General features: G+C 48.2%; 1 protein-coding gene across 1 annotated transcript in view; it reads right to left on the reverse strand.

Moving 5' to 3' along the window:
- otud4 (OTU deubiquitinase 4) overlaps window positions 1–27,500 on the reverse strand; it is a 43,990-nt gene that overhangs the window by 2,738 nt on the left and 13,752 nt on the right. Inside the window, exons 8-20 of the mRNA XM_036987082.1 lie at window positions 25,129–25,177; window positions 23,498–23,603; window positions 20,723–20,787; window positions 20,531–20,631; window positions 20,328–20,437; window positions 19,874–20,039; window positions 15,503–15,662; window positions 15,010–15,057; window positions 12,625–13,612; window positions 12,182–12,445; window positions 5,618–5,658; window positions 4,664–5,483; window positions 3,808–3,905 (exon numbers count right to left, since the gene is read on the reverse strand). Coding sequence (XP_036842977.1) covers window positions 3,808–3,905; window positions 4,664–5,483; window positions 5,618–5,658; window positions 12,182–12,445; window positions 12,625–13,612; window positions 15,010–15,057; window positions 15,503–15,662; window positions 19,874–20,039; window positions 20,328–20,437; window positions 20,531–20,631; window positions 20,723–20,787; window positions 23,498–23,603; window positions 25,129–25,177 — 3,016 coding nt within the window. The remainder of the gene's footprint in view (window positions 1–3,807; window positions 3,906–4,663; window positions 5,484–5,617; window positions 5,659–12,181; window positions 12,446–12,624; window positions 13,613–15,009; window positions 15,058–15,502; window positions 15,663–19,873; window positions 20,040–20,327; window positions 20,438–20,530; window positions 20,632–20,722; window positions 20,788–23,497; window positions 23,604–25,128; window positions 25,178–27,500) is intronic.

The following is a 27,500-nucleotide window of genomic DNA, read 5'->3' on the forward strand; positions in this document are numbered from 1 at the left end:
CTGGCCCGGGTGATATTCAGCGGCTGGCCCGGGTGATATTCAGCGGCTGACCCGGGTGATATTTAGCTGATGGCCCAGGTGATATTAGGGGCTGGCCCAGTTGATATTTAGCTGATGGCCCAGGTGATATTAGGGGCTGGCCCAGGTGATATTCAGCTGATGGCCCAGGTGATATTAGGGGCTGGCCCAGGTGATATTTAGCTGATGGCCCAGGTGATATTAGGGGCTGGCCCAGGTGATATTTAGCTGATGGCCCAGGTGATATTAGGGGCTGGCCCAGTTGATATTTAGCTGATGGCCCAGGTGATATTAGGGGCTGGCCCAGGTGATATTCAGCTGATGGCCCAGGTGATATTAGGGGCTGGCCCAGGTGATATTCAGCTGATGGCCCAGGTGATATTAGGGGCTGGCCCAGGTGATATTCAGCTGATGGCCCAGGTGATATTTAGCAGCTGACCCAGGTAATATTTAGCTGATGGCCCAGGTGATATTAGAGGCTGGCCCAGGTGATATTAGGGGCTGGCCCAGGTGATATTAGGGGCTGGCCCAGGTGATATTAGGGGCTGGCCCAGTTGATATTTAGCTGATGGCCCAGGTGATATTAGGGGCTGGCCCAGGTGATATTTAGAGGCTGGCCACTCACATTGGGTGTCTTTTAGGGCCCAGTTGTTGTTGCTAGTCATCTTCCAGTGGACCCCCCATGAGTGTCTTTCAGAACCCCTCCTAAAACCCCACCTGGTTCATTCTGGTTGTTGTCAGTGACTTAGTTTGGTTTTCTAGCTGGGGAACGTAACATTCCAGAATTTTTTTTTGCAAAATGTTAAAATTATTAACACAGTGGACCATACAGCCCATCTATAGTGTAACATAGTGGACCATACAGGCCATCTATAGTGTAACATAGTGGACCATACAGCCCATCTATAGTGTAACATAGTGGACCATACAGCCCATCTATAGTGTAACATAGTGGACCATACAGCCCATCTATAGTGTAACATAGTGGACCATACAGCCCATCTATAGTGTAACATAGTGGACCATACAGCCCATCTATAGTGTAACATAGTGGACCATACAGCCCATCTATAGTGTAACATAGTGGACCATACAGCCCATCTATAGTGTAACATAGTGGACCATACAGCCCATCTATAGTGTAACATAGTGGACCATACAGCCCATCTATATTGTAACATAGTGGACCATACAGCCCATCTATAGTGTAACATAGTGGACCATACAGCCCATCTATAGTGTAACATAGTGGACCATACAGCCCATCTATAGTGTAACATAGTGGACCATACAGCCCATCTATAGTGTAACATAGTGGACCATACAGCCCATCTATAGTGTAACATAGTGGACCATACAGCCCATCTATAGTGTAACATAGTGGACCATACAGCCCATCTATAGTGTAACATAGTGGACCATACAGCCCATCTATAGTGTAACATAGTGGACCATACAGCCCATCTATAGTGTAACATAGTGGACCATACAGCCCATCTATAGTGTAACATAGTGGACCATACAGCCCATCTATAGTGTAACACAGTGGACCATACAGCCCATCTATAGTGTAACATAGTGGACCATACAGCCCATCTATAGTGTAACACAGTGGACCATACAGCCCATCTATAGTGTAACACAGTGGACCATACAGCCCATCTATAGTGTAACATAGTGGACCATACAGCCCATCTATAGTGTAACATAGTGGACCATACAGCCCATCTATAGTGTAACATAGTGGACCATACAGCCCATCTATAGTGTAACATAGTGGACCATACAGCCCATCTATAGTGTAACATAGTGGACCATACAGCCCATCTATAGTGTAACATAGTGGACCATACAGCCCATCTATAGTGTAACATAGTGGACCATACAGCCCATCTATAGTGTAACATAGTGGACCATACAGCCCATCTATAGTGTAACATAGTGGACCATACAGCCCATCTATAGTGTAACATAGTGGACCATACAGGCCATCTATAGTGTAACATAGTGGACCATACAGCCCATCTATAGTGTAACATAGTGGACCATACAGCCCATCTATAGTGTAACACAGTGGACCATACAGCCCATCTATAGTGTAACATAGTGGACCATACAGCCCATCTATAGTGTAACACAGTGGACCATACAGCCCATCTATAGTGTAACACAGTGGACCATACAGCCCATCTATAGTGTATTATTGTAACACAGTGGACCATACAGCCCATCTATAGTGTAACACAGTGGACCATACAGCCCATCTATAGTGTAACACAGTGGACCATACAGCCCATCTATATAGTGGACCATACAGCCCATCTATAGTGTAACACAGTGGACCATACAGCCCATCTATAGTGTAACATAGTGGCCCATACAGCCCATCTATAGTGTAACATAGTGGACCATACAGCCCATCTATAGTGTAACATAGTGGCCCATACAGCCCATCTATAGTGTATTATTGTAACATAGTGGACCATACAGCCCATCTATAGTGTAACATAGTGGCCCATACAGCCCATCTATAGTGTATTATTGTAACATAGTGGACCATACAGCCCATCTATAGTGTAACATAGTGGCCCATACAGCCCATCTATAGTGTATTATTGTAACATAGTGGCCCATACAGCCCATCTATAGTGTATTATTGTAACATAGTGGACCATACAGCCCATCTATAGTGTATTATTGTAACATAGTGGATCATACAGCCCATCTATAGTGTAACATAGTGGACCATACAGCCCATCTATAGTGTAACATAGTGGCCCATACAGCCCATCTATAGTGTAACATAGTGGCCCATACAGCCCATCTATAGTGTATTATTGTAACATAGTGGACCATACAGCCCATCTATAGTGTATTATTGTAACATAGTGGACCATACAGCCCATCTATAGTGTAACATAGTGGACCATACAGCCCATCTATAGTGTAACACAGCCTGAGGTTGGTCCATCTGCATTTACCCCAGGAAGAAAAATAACATTACTGTGGTTGACTAGATGGTATACAGTATACAGTTGACTAGATGGTATACAGTATACAGTTGACTAGATGGTATACAGTATACAGTTGACTAGATGGTATACAGTATACAGTCAAAAGTGACTTTAAGCAGCAGGTGTGGAGAACTAACCCCCCCCAGGTTAGGAGAACTAACCCCCCCAGGTTAGGAGAACTAACCCCCCCAGGGTTAGGAGAACTAACCCAGCAGGTTAGGAGAACTAACTCTGCAGGTTAGGAGAACTAACTCTGCAGGTTAGGAGAACTAACCCAGCAGGTTAGGAGAACTAACCCAGCAGGTTAGGAGAACTAACCCAGCAGGTTAGGAGAACTAACTCCCGCAGGTTAGGAGAACTAACCCTGCAGGTTAGGAGAACTAACCCAGCAGGTTAGGAGAACTAACCCAGCAGGTTAGGAGAACTAACCCAGCAGGTTAGGAGAACTAACCCTGCAGGTTAGGAGAACTAACCCAGCAGGTTAGGAGAACTAACCCAGCAGGTTAGGAGAACTAACCCAGCAGGTTAGGAGAACTAACCCAGCAGGTTAGGAGAACTAACCCAGCAGGTTAGGAGAACTAACCCAGCAGGTTAGGAGAACTAACCCAGCAGGTTAGGAGAACTAGGTTAAAGTTAGGAAAAGGGTAAAGGGTTAGCTAAAATGCTAACATTCTCTGCGACCATGCACCTTTTATTTTTATTTTTTTTACAATACTTTGGCAAACGATGTAGCCCACTTAGTCAGGACGCCAATTGCTGCTCCATCAAGACTTACCTGCTCAGGAGGAGGAAGAGGGTTCACTAGCAGAGTGCCAGCCGTCTTCATGTCTCCCTGTCCTCTGTCTGCGAAGCCTGCAAGAACAGTCTGTAAAGCTGAGACAATAACCCGAACATTAGAGACCGACCAAACCGTCCACTTATATCGTTGATTACCATAAATAACTTTAAAAAAAAGGTCCCTACTAGAGAAATGTGAGGCTTGAAATTACCTCTAAATCCTGTTAGTAAAGTGAGAGAACGTGTTCAACCTCTAAATCCTCTCTGTTAGTAAAGTGAGAGAATGTGTTCAACCTCTAAATCCTCTCTGTTAGTAAAGTGAGAGAATGTGTTCATCCTCTAAATCCTCTCTGTTAGTAAAGTGAGAGAACGTGTTCATCTCTAAATCCTCTCTGTTAGTAAAGTGAGAAAACGTGTTCATCTCTAAATCCTCTCTGTTAGTAAAGTGAGAGAATGTGTTCATCTCTAAATCCTCTCTGTTAGTAAAGTGAGAGAACGTGTTCATCTCTAAAACCTCTCTGTTAGTAAAGTGAGAGAACGTGTTCATCTCTAAAACCTCTCTGTTAGTAAAGTGAGAGAACGTGTTCATCTCTAAAACCTCTCTGTTAGTAAAGTGAGAGAACGTGTTCATCTCTAAATCCTCTCTGTTAGTAAAGTGAGAGAACGTGTTCATCTCTAAAACCTCTCTGTTAGTAAAGTGAGAGAACGTGTTCATCTCTAAAACCTCTCTGTTAGTAAAGTGAGAGAACGTGTTCATCTCTAAATCTGTGTAAACAAGTAAAAAGAGTGATAAGTTGGAAACAAAAAACGAAACAAAAATCGATCACATAAAATGTAGAGAGGTCCACACTCACCTCTCTCTGTGTTGGAAGCAGTAGTACTAGACAAGGTAGTAGCATCAGTAGTAATATTGACAACAGAGGTAGTATTAGCATTAGGGATCTCCAGGGGGCTGTGGCTGGACCTCATACCCAGGGAAGAGGCACCACTGGCGGGGCGAGGATCCAGCGGTCCTTGGGTCTGGTTCCCACTGGGCAGCCTCGGGGGAGGGTACCCCAGAGCCGCTGATTGGTACTGGGGTACGGAGGGAGGGGAGGTGGCTGGAGCTGGAGTGTAGGGCTGAGCTTGAGAGGTGTGGGTAGAGGATTGGGGTGCAGTCGGGTACTGGTTGGGAGGTGCAGTCGGGTACTGGTTGGTAGGTGCAGGTTGGGGTGCTTGTGGAGAGTATTGTGTCAGGGGTGTGGGTACAGAACATACCCCAGCGTAGGCGTTCGGTCGCGGGGTAACGTTGCTACACCAGGGTAGAGAGCCAGCCATACGTGGCTGGAACGGCACGGGCTGGGTTGAGGCAGGGTGAAGGTGGCGGTTGGAAGGGTACCCCAGGGCGGAGCGCCCATCCTGCCCGTATCTGAACTCCATATGCTGGGGAGGTTCTGCAGCCAATTGGGGGGTTGATCTCGGGAGGTTGTCATGCAGATGGAGGCCCCCCAAACCCGAGGAGGAGGGGTACTGAGGGTGGGGGTGTCCATACCCCTCCTGGGGCGCGGTGGAGGGGTGGGAGGGGTACCAGTGGGAAGAGGGGAGGGAGACTGAGGGTAGTTTGGGCTGCATGCTGTAGGCCTGGTGAAGAGGGAGGATGTAAGAGTGGGGGGGCCACATGGGGTTGGTGAACGCCTGGAGGGGGAAGGGAGGGAGGGGCAGGGAGGGAGGGAGGAAAATAGTGCAAGTGTTTTGGTCAGTAGCGTATTTACAGACACTTGTTAAGAGCTACCAAGATACGCTGCTAGGCAATGTAGTATGGTCATTACCTTCACACCAAGGTTGAAGAAAAACCTCAGGATGTTGACATCTGTAGAGAGAGCATTTAAACATAAAAAAAAAAGAGGTTTTGTCAAATATTATTCATCGTAATCAGACAGGTGTTTTACATGGACGATACATCGGAGATAATATAAGTACTGGAAACAACAGAACACTGTGAAGACTCTGGGAAACCAGGCCTGGTATTCAGAGCCGACTTTGAAAAGGCTTTTAATAAAGTACGACTAGAATTTACATATAAATTCCTGAAATATTTTACATTTTGGAGAATCTCTTATATAAACGGGTTAAAGTTATGTATAGTACCATCAGGTGTAAAATAGTAAATAAATGGCTACTTCTCAGAAAGTATAAACTGTCAAGAGGAGTAAAACAAGGTTGTCCACTATCAGCATATATATTTAATATGGCCATCGAAATGTTAGCTGTTAAAATTAGATGCAATATTAATATGAAAGGCCTAGAAATGCAGGGCTGAAACACCAGGCTACCTGCCTCTAACCACCAGGCTACCTGCCTCTAGCCACTAGGCTACGCTACCTGCCTCTAGCCACTAGGCTACGCTACCTGCCTCTAGCCACTAGGCTACGCTACCTGCCTCTAGCCACTAGGCTACGCTACCTGCCTCTAGCCACTAGGCTACGCTACCTGCCTCTAGCCACTAGGCTACGCTACCTGCCTCTAGCCACTAGGCTACGCTACCTGCCTCTAGCCACTAGGCTACGCTACCTGCCTCTAGCCACTAGGCTACGCTACCTGCCTCTAACCACTAGGCTACGCTACCTGCCTCTAACCACCAGGCTACCTGCCTCTAACCACCAGGCTACCTGCCTCTAACCACCAGGCTACCTGCCTCTAACCACCAGGCTACCTGCCTCTAACCACCAGGCTACCTGCCTCTAACCACCAGGCTACCTGCCTCTAACCACCAGGCTACCTGCCTCTAACCACCAGGCTACCTGCCTCTAACCACCAGGCTACCTGCCTCTAACCACCAGGCTACAGTGCCTTGCGAAAGTATTCGGCCCCCTTGAACTTTGTGACCTTTTGCCACATTTCAGGCTTCAAACATAAAGATATAAAACTGTATTTTTTTGTGAAGAATCAACAACAAGTGGGACACAATCATGAAGTGGAACGACATTTATTGGATATTTCAAACTTTAACAAATCAAAAACTGAAAAATTGGGCGTGCAAAATTATTCAGCCCCTTTACTTTCAGTGCAGCAAACTCTCTCCAGAAGTTCAGTGAGGATCTCTGAATGATCCAATGTTGACCTAAATGACTAATGATGATAAATACAATCCACCTGTGTGTAATCAAGTCGCCGTATAAATGCACCTGCACTGTGATAGTCTCAGAGGTCCGTTAAAAGCGCAGAGAGCATCATGAAGAACAAGGAACACACCAGGCAGGTCCGAGATACTGTTGTGAAGAAGTTTAAAGCCGGATTTGGATACCAAAAGATTTCCCAAGCTTTAAACATCCCAAGGAGCACTGTGCAAGTAATATTGAAATAGAAGGAGTATCAGACCACTGCAAATCTACCAAGACCTGGCCGTCCCTCTAAACTTTCAGCTCATACAAGGAGAAGACTGATCAGAGATGCAGCCAAGAGGCCCATGATCACTCTGGATGAACTGCAGAGATCTACAGCTGAGGTGGGAGACTCTGTCCATAGGACAACAATCAGTCGTATATTGCACAACTCTGGCCTTCATGGAAGAGTGGCAAGAAGAAAGCCATTTCTTAAAGATATCCATAAAAAGTGTTGTTTAAAGTTTGCCACAAGCCACCTGGGAGACACACCAAACATGTGGAAGAAGGTGCTCTGGTCAGATGAAACCAAAATTGAACTTTTTGGCAACAATGCAAAACGTTATGTTTGGCGTAAAAGCAACACAGCTCATCACCCTGAACACACCATCCCCACTGTCAAACATGGTGGTGGCAGCATCATGGTTTGGGCCTGCTTTTCTTCAGCAGGGACAGGGAAGATGGTTAAAATTGATGGGAAGATGGATGGAGCCAAATACAGGACCATTCTGGAAGAAAACCTGATGGAGTCTGCAAAAGACCTGAGACTGGGATGGAGATTTGTCTTCCAACAAGACAATGATCCAAAACATAAAGCAAAATCTACAATGGAATGGTTCAAAAATAAACATATCCAGGTGTTAGAATGGCCAAGTCAAAGTCCAGACCTGAATCCAATCGAGAATCTGTGGAAAGAACTGAAAACTGCTGTTCACAAATGCTCTCCATCCAACCTCCCTGAGCTCGAGCTGTTTTGCAAGGAGGAATGGGAAAAAATGTCAGTCTCTCGATGTGCAAAACTGATAGAGACATACCCCAAGCGACTTACAGCTGTAATCACAGCAAAAGGTGGCGCTACAAAGTATTAACTTAAGGGGGCTGAATCATTTTGCACGCCCAATTTTTCAGTTTTTGATTTGTTAAAAAAGTTTGAAATATCCAATAAATGTCGTTCCACTTCATGATTGTGTCCCACTTGTTGTTGATTCTTCACAAAAAAATACAGTTTTATATCTTTATGTTTGAAGCCTGAAATGTGGCAAAAGGTCGCAAAGTTCAAGGGGGCCGAATACTTTCGCAAGGCACTGTACCTGCCTCTAGCCGCCAGGCTAGGCTACCTGCCTCTAGCCGCCAGGCTAGGCTACCTGCCTCTAGCCGCCAGGCTAGGCTACCTGCCTCTAGCCGCCAGGCTAGGCTACCTGCCTCTAGCCGCCAGGCTAGGCTACCTGCCTCTAGCCGCCAGGCTAGGCTACCTGCCTCTAGCCTACCTGCCTCTAGCCACTAGGCTAGGCTACCTGCCTCGAACCACCAGGCTACCTGCCTCGAACCACCAGGCTACCTGCCTCAAACCACCAGGCTACCTGCCTCGAACCACCAGGCTACCTGCCTCGAACCACCAGGCTCTAACCACTAGGCTACCTGCTCTAACCTCTAGGCTACCTGCTCTAACCACTAGGCTACCTGCTCTAACCACTAGGCTACCTGCTCTAACCACTAGGCTACCTGCTCTAACCACTAGGCTACCTCACACCAGTCTTTTCAAACCACAATCTGAATCCCTCCACAACGTCAGAGGATCTAGATACTGTTAGAATCTGAATCCCTCCACAGCCTCAGAGGATCTAGATACTGTTAGAATCTGAATCCCTCCACAGCCTCAGATGATCTAGATACTGTTAGAATCTGAATCCCTCCACAGCCTCAGAGGATCTAGATACTGTTAGAATCTGAATCCCTCCACAGCCTCAGAGGATCTAGATACTGTTAGAATCTGAATCCCTCCACAGCCTCAGAGGATCTAGATACTGTTAGAATCTGAATCCCTCCACAGCCTCAGAGGATCTAGATACTGTTAGAATCTGAATCCCTCCACAGCCTCAGAGGATCTAGATACTGTTAGAATCTGAATCCCTCCACAGCCTCAGAGGATCTAGATACTGTTAGAATCTGAATCCCTCCACAGCCTCAGAGGATCTAGATACTGTTAGAATCTGAATCCCTCCACAGCCTCAGAGGATCTAGATACTTTTAGAATCCGAATCCCTCCACAGCCTCAGAGGATCTAGATACTTTCGCTAACCTCTCTGGATTAAAACCAAATTATGTACTATATTACTTATTGGATTACTAAAAAATAGTAACTTTTACATTACCGTGTAGGATAATATTTGTAAATAATATCATAAATAGGACTGGTGGAGTTGAGTCACACATGCAGCTAACAAAAATATATGGAAATGTAATTTTGGGTAGAGCAGACAGACTAAAAACAAATTGTAGAATTACCACAAAAATGCAAGAGGAAGGGGGAGAAAGTAAGGAGCTTGTATGTCGGCCCTGAATTAAAGACCAAAATCGGCTAAAGAAAATTGTGATAAATAAAAAAAAAGTATACCAGTATAATTTATGGATTACAAAAAAAATGAACAGCTGTGCCATATAGATTGGAGGCCAGTTGGGAGGAGATTGTAGACGTACCGATTCCATGTCACATGGTTTATGAACTGATACGCAAAACAACACCAGATTCAAAACTTAAATTTTTAAATTTAAATTATAGAAAATTCTTGCAAGCAATAGAATGTTCTATATGGGTGATGCAACCATCTCAGCTCTGCAGATTTTGCTGCGAAGAGGCAGAATCATTAGATCATTTGTTTTGGTACTGTCCATATGAAGCTCGTTTTTGGTCATTGGTCCATGAAATGGACTGAAGAATTGCAACATTTACCTGGAGCTAACTCTGCAATTGCACTACTGGGGTGATTTGAAAAGTTATAATCAATCAATAATACTCTGAGTAAAAAAAAAATAAAAAAAAAATGTATCTTTAAATTTACAATCTGTAGAATATATGAGAACAGAAAGGTTCAGAGCTTTTGTGAAACAGCAAAATATGACAAATAGAAATCAAAACTGGATGGTGGTCAGAGATAGATGGGAGGGGTTGAGGGGAGATGGGAGGGGTTGAGGGGAGCTGGGAGGGGTTGAGGGGAGATGGGAGGGGTTGAGGGGAGATGGGAGGGGTTGAGGGGAGCTGGGAGGGGTTGAGGGAAGATGGGAGGGGTTGAGGGGAGCTGGGAGGGGTTGAGGGGAGCTGGGAGGGGTTGAGGGGAGATGGGAGGGGTTGAGGGGAGCTGGGAGGGGTTGAGGGGAGCTGGGAGGGGTTGAGGGGAGCTGGGAGGGGTTGAGGGGAGCTGGGAGGGGTTGAGGGGAGATGGGAGGGGTTGAGGGGAGATGGGAGGGGTTGAGGGGAGATGGGAGGGGTTGAGGGGAGATGGGAGGGGTTGAGGGGAGATGGGAGGGGTTGAGGGGAGATGGGAGGGGTTGAGGGGAGATGGGAGGGGTTGAGGGGAGATGGGAGGGGTTGAGGGGAGATGGGAGGGGTTGAGGGGAGATGGGAGGGGTTGAGGGGAGATGAAGGATGGGACTGGATGGTGTTCAGAGATAGATGGGAGGGGTTGAGGGGAGCTGGGAGGGGTTGAGGGGAGATGGGAGGGGTTGAGGGGAGCTGGGAGGGGTTGAGGGGAGCTGGGAGGGGTTGAGGGGAGCTGGGAGGGGTTGAGGGGAGATGGGAGGGGTTGAGGGGAGCTGGGAGGGGTTAAGGGGAGATGGGAGGGGTTGAGGGGAGATGGGAGGGGTTGAGGGGAGATGGGAGGGGTTGAGGGGAGATGGGAGGGGTTGAGGGGAGCTGGGAGGGGTTGAGGGGAGCTGGGAGGGGTTGAGGGGAGCTGAAGGATGGGACTGGATGGTGTTCAGAGATAGATGGGAGGGGTTTAGGGGAGCTGAAGGATGGGACTGGATGGTGTTCAGAGATAGATGGGAGGGGTTGAGGGGAGCTGAAGGATGGGACTGGATGGTGTTCAGAGATAGATGGGAGGGGTTGAGGGAGGCTGAAGGATGGGACTGGATGGTGTTCAGAGAGCGATGGGAGGGGTTGAGGGGAGCTGAAGGATGGGACTGGATGGTGTTCAGAGATAGATGGGAGGGGGTTGAGGGGAGCTGGGAGGGGTTAAGGGGAGATGGGAGGGGTTGAGGGGAGATGGGAGGGGTTGAGGGGAGATGGGAGGGGTTGAGGGGAGCTGAAGGATGGGACTGGATGGTGTTCAGAGAGAGATGGGAGGGGTTGAGGGGAGCTGAAGGATGGGCCTGGATGGTGTTCAGAGATAGATGGGAGGGGTTGAGGAGAGATGGGAGGGGTTGAGGGGAGCTGGGAGGGGTTGAGGGGAGCTGAAGGATGGAACTGGATGGTGTTCAGAGAGAGAGATGGGAGGGGTTGAGGGGAGATGGGAGGGGTTGAGGGGAGCTGAAGGGTGGGACTGGATGGTGTTCAGAGATAGATGGGAGGGGGTTGAGGGGAGCTGAAGGATGGGACTGGATGGTGTTCAGAGATAGATGGGAGGGGTTGAGGGGAGCTGAAGGATGGGACTGGATGGTGTTCAGAGATAGATGGGAGGGGCTGAGGGGAGCTGAAGGATGGGACTAAAACAAACTTAATATAACTATTGTAAAATAGATTGGGTCTGTAAAATGTATATATCAGAGGTGGGACCAAGTCATTGTTTTACAAGGCACAAGTAAGTCTCAAGTCTTAGCACTCAAGTCTCTCCAAGCCTCCCCAAGCCTCCCCAAGCCTCTCCAAGCCTCTCCAAGCCGTTAAATGAAGAGTTTGATGCGCTGCACACTGTTTAATAGCATAATGTTTTATATATTTCAGCTTGGAGAGGCTTGGGGAGGCTTGGGGAGGCTTGGGGAGGCTTGGGGAGGGTATCAAGTCAGATCGAGTCAAAAGGCTCAAGTCCAAGTTAAGTCACGAGTCATTGGTGTCAAAGTCGAGTTGCAAGTCATCATATTTGTGACCCGTGTCATGTGACCCCGAGTCCGTGTCATGTGACCCCGAGTCCACACCTCTGGTATGTATGAGCTGGAAGTAGAAGCCTAAGTGTTGTTGTCCATTAGTTAACGGGTGGTAGGGTTAGGGGACAATAATAAAATATATATTTCACTACTCACCTCGTGGCAGGTCCTCTCCCGTGTGGATATAAGAATAAGGGGGAGTCTGGACTATCTCTTCCCTGTCAGACAAAGGGAACCCTGGGAACAAGGGGTCTTGGTAGAGATGAGCCAGCTGGTGGAACGACAGGGGGGGCTGGGTGACAGTCTGGGGCTGGAGGGGGGCTGGGGAGAGCCCGGGGGGAAGGGAAGGGTGGGAGGAAGGATGAGGAGGGTGGTTGGTGGGGAGGAAGGAAGTGGGGGGAACACCGATGTGGGATAAAGCTGTTGAAGAGGAGAGACAATTTTATTTGTACTTGTTCTTTAACAAATCCTGCCAAGGTGGCAGCATTGAGATGAACTGAGAGGTAAACTACAAGGAGAGACAAGTAAAATCACTTCTTTATTAGGGAACATAGAAAACAAACACAAAAAGGTGAGTGGAACACTTTAGGGGATGTTACCTGGGGTGTAGGCTGAGGAGACCTCACTGGATGGAGGATCCAGGGAGAGGGGGGGCTGGGAGAGGGTGGGCTGGGAGAGGGGGGGCTGGGAGAGAGAACATTGGGGTACATAGGGTTGACCAGATTGTGGAAGAGAGGAGGGGTGGGTGAGATTGAGAGAGGGGGGGTTGAGAGGGACAGTCTGTATTGTCTGAGGGGATTGGTCCACCGTGTCGGGCACAGAAGTCACCGTGTTGGGCACAGAAGTCACCGTGTCGGGCACAGAAGTCACCGTGTCGGGCACAGAAGTCACCGTGTCGGGCACAGAAGTCACCGTGTCGGGCACAGAGGTCACCAGAGGTAGGGCAGTTAAAACCCCAGACACAGGTGGGACGAGGTGAGGGGTGGGGACGACAGGAACAGCAGCAGTTGTTTTAGGCCAGGATTTGACATGGATAGGGGTGGAAGGAATGGTGGTTGGAGGAAGGCTGGGAGTAGCAGGAAGGTTAGGAGTAGCAGGAAGGTTAGGAGTAGCAGGAAGGTTAGGAGTAGGAGGAAGGTTAGGAGTAGGAGGAAGGTTAGGAGTGGGAGGAAGGTTAGGAGTGGCAGGAAGGTTAGGAGTGGCAGGAAGGTTAGGAGTGGCAGGAAGGTTAGGAGTGGCAGGAAGGTTAGGAGTGGCAGGAAGGTTAGGAGTGGCAGGAAGGTTAGGAGTGGCAGGAAGGTTAGGAGTGGCAGGAAGGTTAGGAGTGGCAGGAAGGTTAGGAGTGGCAGGAAGGTTAGTAGTGGCAGGAAGGTTAGGAGTGGCAGGAAGGTTAGGAGTGGCAGGAAGGTTAGGAGTGGCAGGAAGGTTAGGAGTGGCAGGAAGGTTAGGAGTGGCAGGAAGGTTAGGAGTGGCAGGAAGGTTAGGAGTGGCAGGAAGGTTAGGAGTGGGAGGAAGGTTAGGAGTAGGAGGAAGGTTAGGAGAAGGAGGTGATGGGGTCTTCCTCTCCTCCTCTAGTGTTGATCTCCTCTACAAAACACAACAGGTAAAGATTAGCATCAAAAACACCCACAGGCCCTCCAGACAGACAGACACAGAGACAGACAGACGCACCCACAGGCCCTCCAGACAGACAGACACAGAGACAGACAGACGCACCCACAGGCCCTCCAGACAGACAGACAGACACAGAGACAGACGCACCCACAGGCAGACAGACAAACCCACAGACAGACAGAAACCCACCCACCCACCCACAGGCCCTCCAGACAGACAGACAAACGCACCCACAGGCCCTCCAGACAGACAAACGCACCCACAGACCCTCCAGACAGACAGACAAACCCACCCACAGGCCCTCCAGACAGACAAACGCACCCACAGGCCCTCCAGACAGACAAACGCACCCACAGGGCCTCCAGACAGACAGACAACCCACCCACAGCCCCCCCAGACAGCTAGACAAACCCACCCACAGGCCCTCCAGACAGCTAGACAACCGCACCCACAGGCCCTCCAGACAGACAGACAAACCCACCCACAGGCCCTCCAGACAGCTAGACAAACTCACCCACAGGCCCTCCAGACAGACAAACCCACTCACAGGCCCTCCAGACAGACAGACACACCCACCCACAGGCCCTCCAGACAAACGCACCCACAGGCCCTCCAGACAGACCCACCCACAGGCCCTCCAGACAGACCCACCCACAGGCCCTCCAGACAGACCCACCCACAGGCCCTCCAGACTGACCCACCCACAGGCCCTCCAGACAGACCCACCCACAGGCCCTCCAGACAGACCCACCCACAGGCCCTCCAGACAGACCCACCCACAGGCCCTCCAGACTGACCCACCCACAGGCCCTCCAGACTGACCCACCCACAGGCCCTCCAGACAGACCCACCCACAGGCCCTCCAGACAGACCCACCCACAGGCCCTCCAGACAGACCCACCCACAGGCCCTCCAGACAGACCCACCCACAGGCCCTCCAGACAGACCCACCCACAGGCCCTCCAGACAGACCCACCCACAGGCCCTCCAGACAGACCCACCCACAGGCCCTCCAGACAGACCCACCCACAGGCCCTCCAGACAGACCCACCCACAGGCCCTCCAGACAGACCCACCCACAGGCCCTCCAGACAGACCCACCCACCGGCCCTCCAGACAGACCCACCCACCGGCCCTCCAGACAGACCCACTCACAGGCCCTCCAGACAGACCCACCCACAGGCCCTCCAGACAGACCCACCCACAGGCCCTCCAGACAGACCCACCCACAGGCCCTCCAGACAGACCCACCCACAGGCCCTCCAGACAGACCCACCCACAGGCCCTCCAGACAGACCCACCCACCGGCCCTCCAGACAGACCCACAGTTTGAAATAAAGACAATTCAAAGTGTTTAGAATGTAACTCACCATGCCTCTGCCTGTCCTCTTCTTCCCCTCACTGGCATTAGACACCACCTGAGAGCGAGACAGAAAGACAGCAGGGGCAGAGACAGAGGGGACAGAGACAGCGGGAGAAGTTTATCACGGGTTAAGTATAGTCTTAACAAAAAAACATGTTGACCCACGCCTCCTCCTCGCCCCCCCCAGACACACGCCTCCTCCTCGCCCCCCAGACACACGCCTCCTCCTCGCCCCCCCCAGACACACGCCTCCTCCTCGCCCCCCCCAGACACACGCCTCCTCCTCGCCCCCCCCAGACACACGCCTCCTCCTCGCCCCCCCCCCCCGACACACGCTCCCCCCCAGACACACGCCTCCTCCTCACCCCCCCCAGACACATGCCTCCTCCTCACCCCCCCCAGACACACGCCTCCTCCTCACCCCCCCAGACACACGCCTCCTCCTCACCCCCCAAACACACGCCTCCTCCTCACCCCCCAAACACACGCCTCCTCCTCACCCCCAGTGCAGGGAAGCTTCTCTCATCCCGTAGTGCCATCTCCAGCAGGGCCATGTTCCTCTGCTCCTCCTCTTTGGCTTGACGCTGTGCCTCTGATAGACCAAATGCTGCTACTGCTGCTACTGATGCTGCCTCTGACACAGAGCTGGAAGAGGGTCTCCTGATACACAGTCAACAACCAGCCACCACAGTCAATAACCAGCCACCACAGTCAACAACCAGCCACCACAGTCAATAAACCAGCCACCACAGTCAATAACCAGCCACCACAGTCAATAACCAGCCACCACAGTCAATAAACCAGCCACCACAGTCAATAAACCAGCCACCACAGTCAATAAACCAGCCACCACAGTCAATAAACCAGCCACCACAGTCAATAAACCAGCCACCACAGTCAATAAACCAGCCACCACAGTCAATAAACCAGCCACCACAGTCAATAAACCAGCCACCACAGTCAATAAACCAGCCACCACAGTCAATAACCAGCCACCACAGTCAATAAACCAGCCACCACAGTCAATAACCAGCCACCACAGTCAATAAACCAGCCACCACAGTCAATAACCAGCCACCACAGTCAATAAACCAGCCACCACAGTCAATAAACCAGCCACCACAGTCAATAACCAGCCACCACAGTCAACAACCAGCCCACACAGTCAATAACCAGCCACCACAGTCAATAACCAGCCAACAACCAACCACAGTCAATAACCAGCCAACAACCAGCCACACAGTCAATAAACCAGCCACCACAGTCAATAACCAGCCACCACAGTCAATAACCAGCCACCACAGTCAATAACCAGCCACCACAGTCAATAAACCAGCCACCACAGTCAATAAACCAGCCACCACAGTCAATAAACCAGCCACCACAGTCAATAAACCAGCCACCACAGTCAATAAACCAGCCACCACAGTCAATAAACCAGCCACCACAGTCAACAAACCAGCCACCACAGTCAACAAACCAGCCACCACAGTCAATAACCAGCCAACACAGTCAATAACCAGCCAACAACCAGCCACACAGTCAATAACCAGCCACCACAGTCAATAACCAGCCACCACAGTCAATAACCAGCCCACACAGTCAATAACCAGCCACCACAGTCAATAACCAGCCACCACAGTCAATAACCAGCCAACAACCAGCCACCACAGTCAATAAACCAGCCACCACAGTCAATAACCAGCCACCACAGTCAATAACCAGCCACCACAGTCAATAACCAGCCAACAACCAGCCACACAGTCAATAACCAGCCAACAACCAGCCACCACAGTCAATAACCAGCCACCACAGTCAATAACCAGCCACCACAGTCAATAACCAGCCACCACAGTCAATAACCAGCCACCACAGTCAATAACCAGCCAACAACCAGCCACACAGTCAATAAACCAGCCACCACAGTCAATAAACCAGCCACCACAGTCAATAAACCAGCCACCACAGTCAATAAACCAGCCACCACAGTCAATAAACCAGCCACCACAGTCAATAAACCAGCCATCAGTCAACAAACCAGCCACCACAGTCAATAACCAGCCAACACAGTCAATAACCAGCCACCACAGTCAATAACCAGCCACCACAGTCAATAACCAGCCAACACAGTCAATAACCAGCCAGTCAATAACCAGCCAGTCAATAACCAGCCAGTCAATAACCAGCCAGTCAATAACCAGCCAGTCAATAACCAGCCAGTCAATAACCAGCCACACAGTCAATAACCAGCCAGTTAATAATGAGTAACAGTGCATTTGGAAAGTATTCAGACCCCCTTGACTTTTTCACACATTTTGTTACGTTCCGGCCTTATTCTAAAAATGGATCCCATAAAACATGTTCCTCATCAATCGACACACACCCCATAATGACAAAGTGAAAACAGGTTTATTCATTTTTGCAAATGTCATTTAAAAAAAAACTAAAACAGAAATACCTTCTTTAAATAAGTATTCAGACCCTTTTGCTAGAAGACTCAAAATTGAGCTCAGGTACATCCTGTTTCCATTGATCATCCATCACAGTCCAACTGTGGTAAATTCAGTTGTGGTAAATTCAGTTGATTGGACATGATTTGGAAAGGCAAACACCTGTCCATGTGTGACCGACAACCTGGATTCGGTCTTAAGTAGCAACATTTTAAAATGTTTTTATTTTATTTTTTACATTGGATAAAAGTAGAGACTCAGCGCTAGAAAATGGTATATCAGACACTACACCCGAGGAACAATGGGAAAGTAATTCTGCTTGTAAAGTTGCTAAACTTGTAACCCCACTTTTGAGAAATTGGCCTGTGAATGTTTTGGTACTACTACAGGAGAGCTCGTCTTTGTCTCCACCCATTCAGCATTGTTCACACCCTCTGAAGCTTTAGCCCCACCCATTCAGCATCGGTCACACCCTCTGAAGCTTTAGCCACACCCATTTAGCATTGTCCACACCCTCTGAAGCTTTAGCCACACCCATTTAGCATTGTTCACACCCTCTGAAGCTTTAGCCCCACCCATTCAGCATTGTTCACACCCTCTGAAGCTTTAGCCTCACCCATTCAGCATTGTTCACACCCTCTGAAGCTTTAGCCTCACCCATTCAGCATTGTTCACACCCTCTGAAGCTTTAGCCCCACCCATCTCTTTAAAGATTCACATGTGAGGCCATGCACTAAACACATGCTATATCAAATAAATGTTTATTTGTCACATGCACAAAATATAGCAGGTGTAAAAGGTACAGTGATTGTTTTTGATATTGCTACTATGCACTAAGAGTCCCAAAAAAATATGTTATTGTTATTAGATGATGCTTACGATTAAGATCGAATCCTACTACACCGGCTCTGACGCTCGTCTGATGTGGCATGGGCTTGAAAACTATTACGGACTACAAATGGAAACCCAGACGCGAGCTGCCCAGTGACGGGAGCCTACCAGACGAGCTAAATGCCTTCTATGCTCGCTTCGAGGCAAGCAACACTGAAGCATGCATGAGAGCACCAGCTGTTCTGGATGACTGGAAAAAAACGGTGCGGTAGAAAGAGCTGTCAACACTGAACAGCTCACATTAATAGACAGAAGCTTGCTACATGGCAGACCAATCCAAACTCATCTCTCTCGGCATGTCCAGCCCATACATTATTTAAGCCAATCATGGCTAGTGGGAAGGCTGCTTGCTTATTCCTAAGCAAATAGTCATTTAACTATTTTATTCGTATTTATGGATGGAATACAAGTTTGTTATTAAGGCACATGAAAGTTCCCATGTCCCAGAAGGCATTTCTGCCCCAAAACGCATTTTGGTAAAACATTTAATTAAGTGAAGCGCGACATACGCGAAACGATTCACATTAGGTCCCACAGTTGACAGTGCACGTCAAAACAAAACCCAGCCATGAGGTCGAAGGAACTGTCCGTAGAGCTCAGAGACAGGATTGTGTCGAGGCACAGATCTGGGCAAGAGTACCAAAACATGTCTGCAGCATTGAAGGTCACTGACAGAGCTCCAGAGAACCTTCCAGAAGGACAACAATCTCTGCAGCACTTCACCAAATCAGGCCTTTAAAAAGGTAGAGTGGCTAGATGGAAGCCACTCCTCAGTAAAACGCACAGGACAGCCCGCTTGGAGTTTGCCAAAAGGCACCTAAAGTCTCTCAAACCATGGGAAACAAGATTCTGTGGTCTGAAGAAACAAAGATTGAACTATTTGGCTTGAATGCCAAGCGTCACGTCTAGACGAAACCTGGCACCATCCCTACGGTGAAGCATGGTGGTGGTAGAATCATGCTGTGGGGATGTTTTTCAGTGACAGGGACTGGGAGACTAGTCAGGATCGAGGGAAAGATGAACAGAGCAAAGTACAGAGAGATCCTGGATGAAAATCTGCTCCAGAGCGCTCAGGTCCTCAGACTGGGGTGAAGGTTCACCTTCCAACAGTACAAAAACCCTAAGCACACAGCCAAGACAACGCAGGAGTGTCTTCGGGACAAGTCTCTGAATGTCCTTGAGTGGCCCAGCAAGAGCCCGGACTTGAACCCGATCGAACATCTCTGGAGAGACCTGAAAATAGCTGTGCAGCAACGCTCCCCATCCAACCTCACAGAGCTTGAGAGGATCTGCAGAGAAGAATGGGAGAAACTCCCCAAATACAGGTGCGCCAAGCTTGTAGCTTCATACCCAAGAAGATTCGATTCTGTAATCGCTTCCAAAGGTGCTTCAACAAAGTACTGAGTCTGAATACTTATGTAAATGTGATATTTCCGTGTTTTTGTTTTGTAATTTATGGGGAAATTGTTTGTAGATTGATGGTTTATTTTCCCATCTGTGTAAAAATGTAGTATTGGGGTCCAAACAGACCTGGTGTTGGTGCTCCGGACACCTCCCTCCTCTACGGTGGCCTGCAGGGGCTTCTGGACACCGCGGCCACCACTTTGGGAGGGTCCTTTAGCCTGGGAGACAGACGGCGTTGCCGACGGCGTTGAAGGCTTCCCTGACTTCCTCCCTCTTCCCCTGCCCTCCCAATCTGGAGAGAGAGAGAGAGAGAGAGGGAAGAGTTGAGAGTGTTCAACAACAGAACACAGCTCATTCTAAAACAACTATATTCCAGAACACAAGAGATCGATCAAAGACTCTCGAATCCAGAGCAGGAAAAGGTTATTCAAGAATACTGTTGGGAAGATGCAAGAGGTTTCATAGAGTTAGTGGCTAGGGGACATGTGTAATGCCCTTACCAAAGACTAGGGGGAAGACGTAGGGGACATGTTTAAGGCCCTTAAAAGAGATTAGGGGGCTAGGGGACAGTTGTCCTTACCAGAGTTTGGAGCAGAGCCGTTGTTCAGTCTCTTTCCGTCTCGGGCCACCGTGCTCCAGGACAACGTCTCATCTGTGGGGGGGCGCAGGTTCCAGAGGGACACAGTGTGTCTGGACAAACACACAAATTAATGTTATATAAAAAAATAATAATTAAGAGTAAATCAGAGAACAAAGATAATATAAAAAGGAGAGATGACCTACTTCTTGCCCAGTTCCTCTATGAAGACAGTGACGGGCCCGTTGTCAGGCGACACTTCCTGGATGTAGGCGCCATAGTAACGCCCACCGTTGTCAAGGCGAACCTAGAGGGGGCGGGACAGAACAACACTATCAGAGAGCATCCACACAAAAAAAAAAATAGTCAGTGGAGAGAAGACCACACACACACCGTACCTTGCACTTGTCTCCCACTGTATACTGCATCCCAGCGGCGATGCAGAAATCCAGCTTCTGCTGAGCTGAAACAGGAAGTAACCAAGTTATAACAGGTGAACAAGATCACCATGACACCACCACAGGTACCAAGGTTATTATAGTAAATGACAACTGAAACAAACAAAACAAAAATACAATTTAAAAACTATTAAGCCCCAAAAAATAAAAACTTTTGTATTTGATAAAAAAAGAAAACGTCTGGAGTGATGAATCACGTGTCACCATCTGGCAGTCCGACAGACAGATCTGGGTTTGTCGGATGCCAGAAGAACGCTACCTGCCCTAATGCATATTGCCATCTGTAAAGTTTGGTGGAGGAGCAATAATGGTCTGGGGCTGTTTTTTTCATGGTTCAGGCCCCTTAGTTCCAGTGAAGGGAAATCTTAACGCTACAGCAGACAGTGACATTCTAGACAATTCTGTGCTTCCAACTTTGTGGCAACAGTTTGGGGAAGGTCCTTTCCTGTTTCAGTATGACAATGTCCCCGGTGCACAAAGTGAAGTCCATACAGAAATGGTTTGTGTAGATCGGTGTGGAAGAACTTGACTGGCCTGCACCGAGCCCTGACCTCAACCCCATCGAACACCTTTGGGATGAATTGGAACACCGACTGCGAGCCAGGCCTTAATCGCCCAACATCAGTGCCCGACCTCACTAATGCCGTTGTAGCTGAATGGAAGCAAGTCCCCGCAGAAATGTTTCAACATCTAGTGGAAAGCCTTCCCAGAAGAGAGGAGGTTGTTATAGCAGCAATGTTCCAACATCTAGTGGAAAGCCTTCCCAGAAGAGAGGAGGTTGTTATAGCAGCAATGTTCCAACATCTAGTGGAAAGCCTTCCCAGAAGAGAGGAGGTTGTTATAGCAGCAATGTTCCAACATCTAGTGGAAAGCCTTCCCAGAAGAGTGGAGGCTGTTATAGCAGCAATGTTCCAACATCTAGTGGAAAGCCTTCCCAGAAGAGTGGAGGCTGTTATAGCAGCAATGTTACAACATCTAGTGGAAAGCCTTCCCAAAAGAGTGGAGGCTGTTATAGCAGCAATGTTACAACATCTAGTGGAAAGCCTTCCCAGAAGAGTGGAGGCTGTTATAGCAGCAACTCCATATTTAAGCCCATGATTTTGGAATGAGATGTCGGACGAGCAGGTGTCCACATACTGTTAGTCATCGGGGGAGGCAGGTATCCTAGTGGTTAGAGTAACCGAAAGGTTTCAAGATCGAATCCCCGAGCTGACAAAGTAAAAATCTGTCTTTCTGCCCCTGAACAAGGCAGTTAACCCCACTGTTCCCCTGAACAAGGCAGTTAACCCCACTGTTCCCCTGAACAAGGCAGTTAACCCCACTGTTCCCCTGAACAAGGCAGTTAACCCCACTGTTCCCCTGAACAAGGCAGTTAACCCCACTGTTCCCCTGAACAAGGCAGTTAACCCCACTGTTCCCCTGAACAAGGCAGTTAACCCCACTGTTCCCCTGAACAAGGCAGTTAACCCCACTGTTCCCCTGAACAAGGCAGTTAACCCCACTGTTCCCCTGAACAAGGCAGTTAACCCCACTGTTCCCCTGAACAAGGCAGTTAACCCCACTGTTCCCCTGAACAAGGCAGTTAACCCCACTGTTCCCCTGAACAAGGCAGTTAACCCCACTGTTCCCCTGAACAAGGCAGTTAACCCCACTGTTCCCCTGAACAAGGCAGTTAACCCCACTGTTCCCCTGAACAAGGCAGTTAACCCCACTGTTCCCCTGAACAAGGCAGTTAACCCCACTGTTCCCCTGAACAAGGCAGTTAACCCCACTGTTCCCCTGAACAAGGCAGTTAACCCCACTGTTCCCCTGAACAAGGCAGTTAACCCCACTGTTCCCCTGAACAAGGCAGTTAACCCACTGTTCCCCTGAACAAGGCAGTTAACCCACAGTACCCCTGAACAAGGCAGTTAACCCACTGTTCCCCTGAACAGGCAGTTAACCCACTGTTCCCCTGAACAGGCAGTTAACCCACTGTATCCCTGAACAAGGCAGTTAACCCACTGTACCCCTGAACAAGGCAGTTAACCCACTGTACCCCTGAACAAGGCAGTTAACCCACTGTTCCCCTGAACAGGCAGTTAACCCACTGTACCCCTGAACAAGGCAGTTAACCCACTGTACCCCTGAACAAGGCAGTTAACCCACTGTACCCCTGAACAAGGCAGTTAACCCACTGTTCCCCTGAACAAGGCAGTTAACCCACTGTTCCCCTGAACAAGGCAGTTAACCCACTGTACCCCTGAACAAGGCAGTTAACCCCACTGTTCCCCGGTAGGCCGTCATTGAAAATAAGAATATGTTCTTAACTGACTTGTTAAATAAAGGTAAAACAAAAACATTTAATGCAGTGACCGACTCATAGGTTGACAGCACGTACAGATGACCGACTCATAGGTTGACAGCACGTACAGATGACCGACTCATAGGTTGACAGCACGTACAGATGACCGACTCATAGGTTGACAGCACGTACAGATGACCGACTCATAGGTTGACAGCACGTACAGATGACCGACTCATAGGTTGACAGCACGTACAGATGACCGACTCATAGGTTGACAGCACGTACAGATGACCGACTGCTGTATCAGCAGTCAGACGAGCTGTCTGGACAAAGTGCTTTCTATATCCCTCGTCTTTTAAATGCCTGAAATCCTTCTTGAGGTAATTGACGGGAATTGGAATTTAAAAGGAAGTATCTTAAAAACGTACCTCTCTTGGACTTGACCCAGACATCGTACTCAGTGTTTCTGTAGAGGAAGGGATTGAGAGAACGTCTGACCCTGTTGGAGAAGGGTGGGCCTCGACTTCCTCGACCCTGAAACACACAGCAATAAACAACCAGGGATGTGACAAATTTAGAATTCTGCTTAATAACGTTTAAACTGCCATTAAAAAAATAATTAAAACTAGAAGGGAAAAGGATTAAATTACACGTCAATTCACAATGCAGAATAACGGTCCAATTAGGCCGTAGACCACAGTTTATTAGATACACCCATCTAGTACTGGTCCAATTAGGCCGTAGACCACAGTTTTTTAGATACACCCATCTAGTACTGGTCCAATTAGGCCGTAGACCACAGTTTATTAGATACACCCATCTAGTACTGGTCCAATCTAGTACTGGTCCAATTAGCCCGTAGACCACAGTTTATTAGATACACCCATCTAGTACTGGTCCAATTAGGCCCGTTATTAGTACTGGGTCGTACCCCCCTTCGCCTCCAGAACTGCAGTCATATACCTTTGAAAGTGCGTCGGCTACGCCTGGTTTGTCTGGAAGGGTTTACTACGGCTTTTTAGATTCAGACAAAAAAAAATCTATATATATTTGTAATAATTTCCCTGGTTAATGGTCGATGCACCATTTAACTCGTCTGTAAAGGAGTACCGCTTCTGAAGCGGGACTAACTTCCATCACTAGGCAACCAGAACTGTCAATCAAATAATAGAGCTGCCTGCCTTCTGCCTGGCAACAAAAACAAATAATACTTTTTAGAAGTTAGTTAATCGCCAAATATATTTTAATAGAAAACTCATTTTTTGAATCCACTCCTAGGATAGGCTATTTATAGGATATAAATAAAATATATAATAAATATGTTTTTTTTTATTTATATAGATATACACACAGTACCAACCAAAAGGTTTGGACTCTCAACTTATTCAAGGGTTTTTCTTTATTTTTTACTATTTTCTACTCTGTAGAATAATAGTGAAGACATCAAAACTATGAAATAACACATATGGAATCGTGTAGCAACCAAAAAAAAAAAACTTTGAAATAAATCAAAATATATTTGATGAGATTCTTCAAAGAAGCCACCCTTTGCCTTGATGACAGCTTCACACTGCTTCTTGACACACCTCTCGCTTAACCCAGAAGCCAATGCGTCGGAGGGAAACACTGTCCAACTGGCCGACCGAAATCAGCTTGCAGGCCCGCCATAAGGAGTCGCAAGAGTGCGATGGGACAAGGAAACCCCAGGCCGGCCAAACCATCCCCTGACCCGGACGACGCTGGGCCAACTGTGCGCCAACCTCATGGGGCCAGCTGTGACACAGCCTGGGATCAGCCTGGGATCAAACCCGGGGCTGTAGTGACACCTCAACGCGATGTAGTACTGAACACACACTGGTATCATCAGCGAAAAAGAGAGTAGCCAGCTGCATTGTTGATTTTAATTTTTTTCCCGTTCGGGATTTTGAAACCTTCAGGATACCAATTTAACATAACGGTACAAATCAATAAATAATAAACAGAGAGAGATCAATAACAGAGAGAACAGAGAAAGAAGCCTACTCTACTGTGTGTGTGTGTGTGTGCGCCCTATAGTTACCTTAGCGGTGAGTCCCCGGGCTGCAGGTCCAGCTGGTCCATCCTGGCTCCTGTGGATCACAATGACATAAATATTATATATTCAGATCCGGGTTTTCGTGGCGACGGATATTTAACCGGACGCGTTTTTTTTAATTTAATTTTTTTAATTTAACATTTGAGAAATTTACCGGACCCATATAAATTTAGTGCTTAAAGCCGATTAGATAATATAGTAAATCATTAAGATTTAGAATATGGTAAGTCACATGAACAGAACATGCAACAAAAATCGAGGATGCAACGATGTGCAATCCTTAGAAAATTCTGATAAAAATAACTGTCCACATCTATACTGAACAAAAAATATGAACGCATATGTTGGTAAAGTGTTGGTACAACGTTTCATGAGCTGAAATATCAGATCTCAGAAATGTTCCATATGAACAAAAATAAAGCTTATTTTTCTTCTCAAATTTCATGTCACAAATTTGTTTACATCCCTGTTGTTTTTTTTGCCAAGAGAATCCATCCACCTGACAGGTGTGTTATATCAAGAAGCAGATTAAACAGCATGATGATTACACACGTGCACCTTGGGCTTGGGACAATAAAAGGCCACTCTAAAATGTGAAGTTCTGTCACACAACACAATGCCACAGATGTCTCAAGTTTTGAGGGAGCGTGCAGTTGGAATGCTGACTGCAGGAACGTCCAGCAGAGCGGTTGCCAGATGTTAATTTCTCTACCATGAGCCGCCACCAACATCGTTTTAGAGAATTTGGCAGTACGTCCAACCGGCCTCACAACCGCAGACCACGTGTAACCACGACAACCCAGGACCTCCACATCAGGCTTCTTCACCCGCAGGTTCGTCTGGGACCAGCAACCCAGACAGCTGATGAAACTGTGGGTTTGCAAAAACCAAAGAAGTTCTTCAAACTGTCAGAAACCGTCTCAGGGAAACTCGTGGTCCTCACCAGGGTCTTGACCTGACTGCAGTTCGGCGTCGTAACCGACTTCAGTGGGCAAATGTTCACCTTCGATGGCCGCTGGCACGCTGGAGAAGTGTGCTCTTTACGGTTGAACCCCGGTTTCAACTGTAGCAGGAAGACGGCAGACAGTGTACGTCGTCATTGGGGCGAGCGGTTTGCTGATGTCAGGGTGTGAACAGAGTGCCCCATGGTGGTGGTAGGGTTATGGTATGGGCAGGCATAAGCTACAGACAATGAACACAGTTGCATTTTATTAATGCCAATTTGAATGCACAAAGATAACGTGATGAGATCCTGAGATCCATTGTCGTGCCATTCATCCACCTCATGTTTCAGCAGGATAATGCGCGGCCCCATGTCACAAGGACCTGGACACAATTCCTGGAAGCTGAGAATGTCCCAGTTCTTCAATGGCCTGCATTCTCACCAGACATGTCACCCGTTGAGCATGTTTGGGATGCTCTGGATTGACGTGTACGACAGCGTGTTCCAGTTCCCGCCAATATCCAGCAACTTCACACAGCCATTGTAGAGGAGTGGGACAACATTCCACGGGCCACAATCAACAGCCTGATCAACTCTATGTGAAGGAGATGTGTCATGCTGCATGAGGCAAATGGTGGTCACACCAGATACTGACTGGTTTTCTGATCCACACCAGATACTGACTGGTTTTCTGATCCACACCAGATACTGACTGGTTTTCTGATCCACGCTCATACCTTTATTTTTAAGGTATCTGTGATCAACAGATGCATATCTGTATTCCCAGTCATGTGAAATCCATAGATTAAGACCTAATGAATTCTATTTAAATTGACTGATTTCCTAAAATGAACTATAACTCAGTAAAATATTTTTAATTGTTGCATGTTGAGTATATATTATTGTTCAGTGTAGTTTCCCTAAGCCAACAAGACGAGTATCGAACCGCGAAATCACTAGCCAACAAGACGAGTATCGAACCGCGAAATCACTAGCCAACAAGACGAGTAACGAACCGTGAAATCACTAGCCAACAAGACGAGTAACGAACCGCGAAATCACTAGCCAACAAGACGAGTAACGAACCGCGAAATCACTAGCCAACAAGACGAGTAACGAACCGCGAAATCACTAGCCAACAAGACGAGTAACGAACCGCGAAATCACTAGCCAACAAGACGAGTAACGAACCGCGAAATCACTAGCCAACAAGACGAGTAACGAACCGCGAAATCACTAGCCAACAAGACGAGTAACGAACCGCGAAATCACTAGCCAACAAGACGAGTAACGAACCGCGAAATCACTAGCCAACAAGACGAGTAACGAACCGCGAAATCACTAGCCAACAAGACGAGTAACGAACCACGAAATCACTAGCCAACAAGACGAGTAACATGTCAATCTACTATAG

The sequence above is a fragment of the Oncorhynchus mykiss genome, chromosome 9 (genome assembly GCF_013265735.2).
Source record: "Oncorhynchus mykiss isolate Arlee chromosome 9, USDA_OmykA_1.1, whole genome shotgun sequence".
NCBI lineage: Eukaryota > Metazoa > Chordata > Actinopteri > Salmoniformes > Salmonidae > Oncorhynchus > Oncorhynchus mykiss.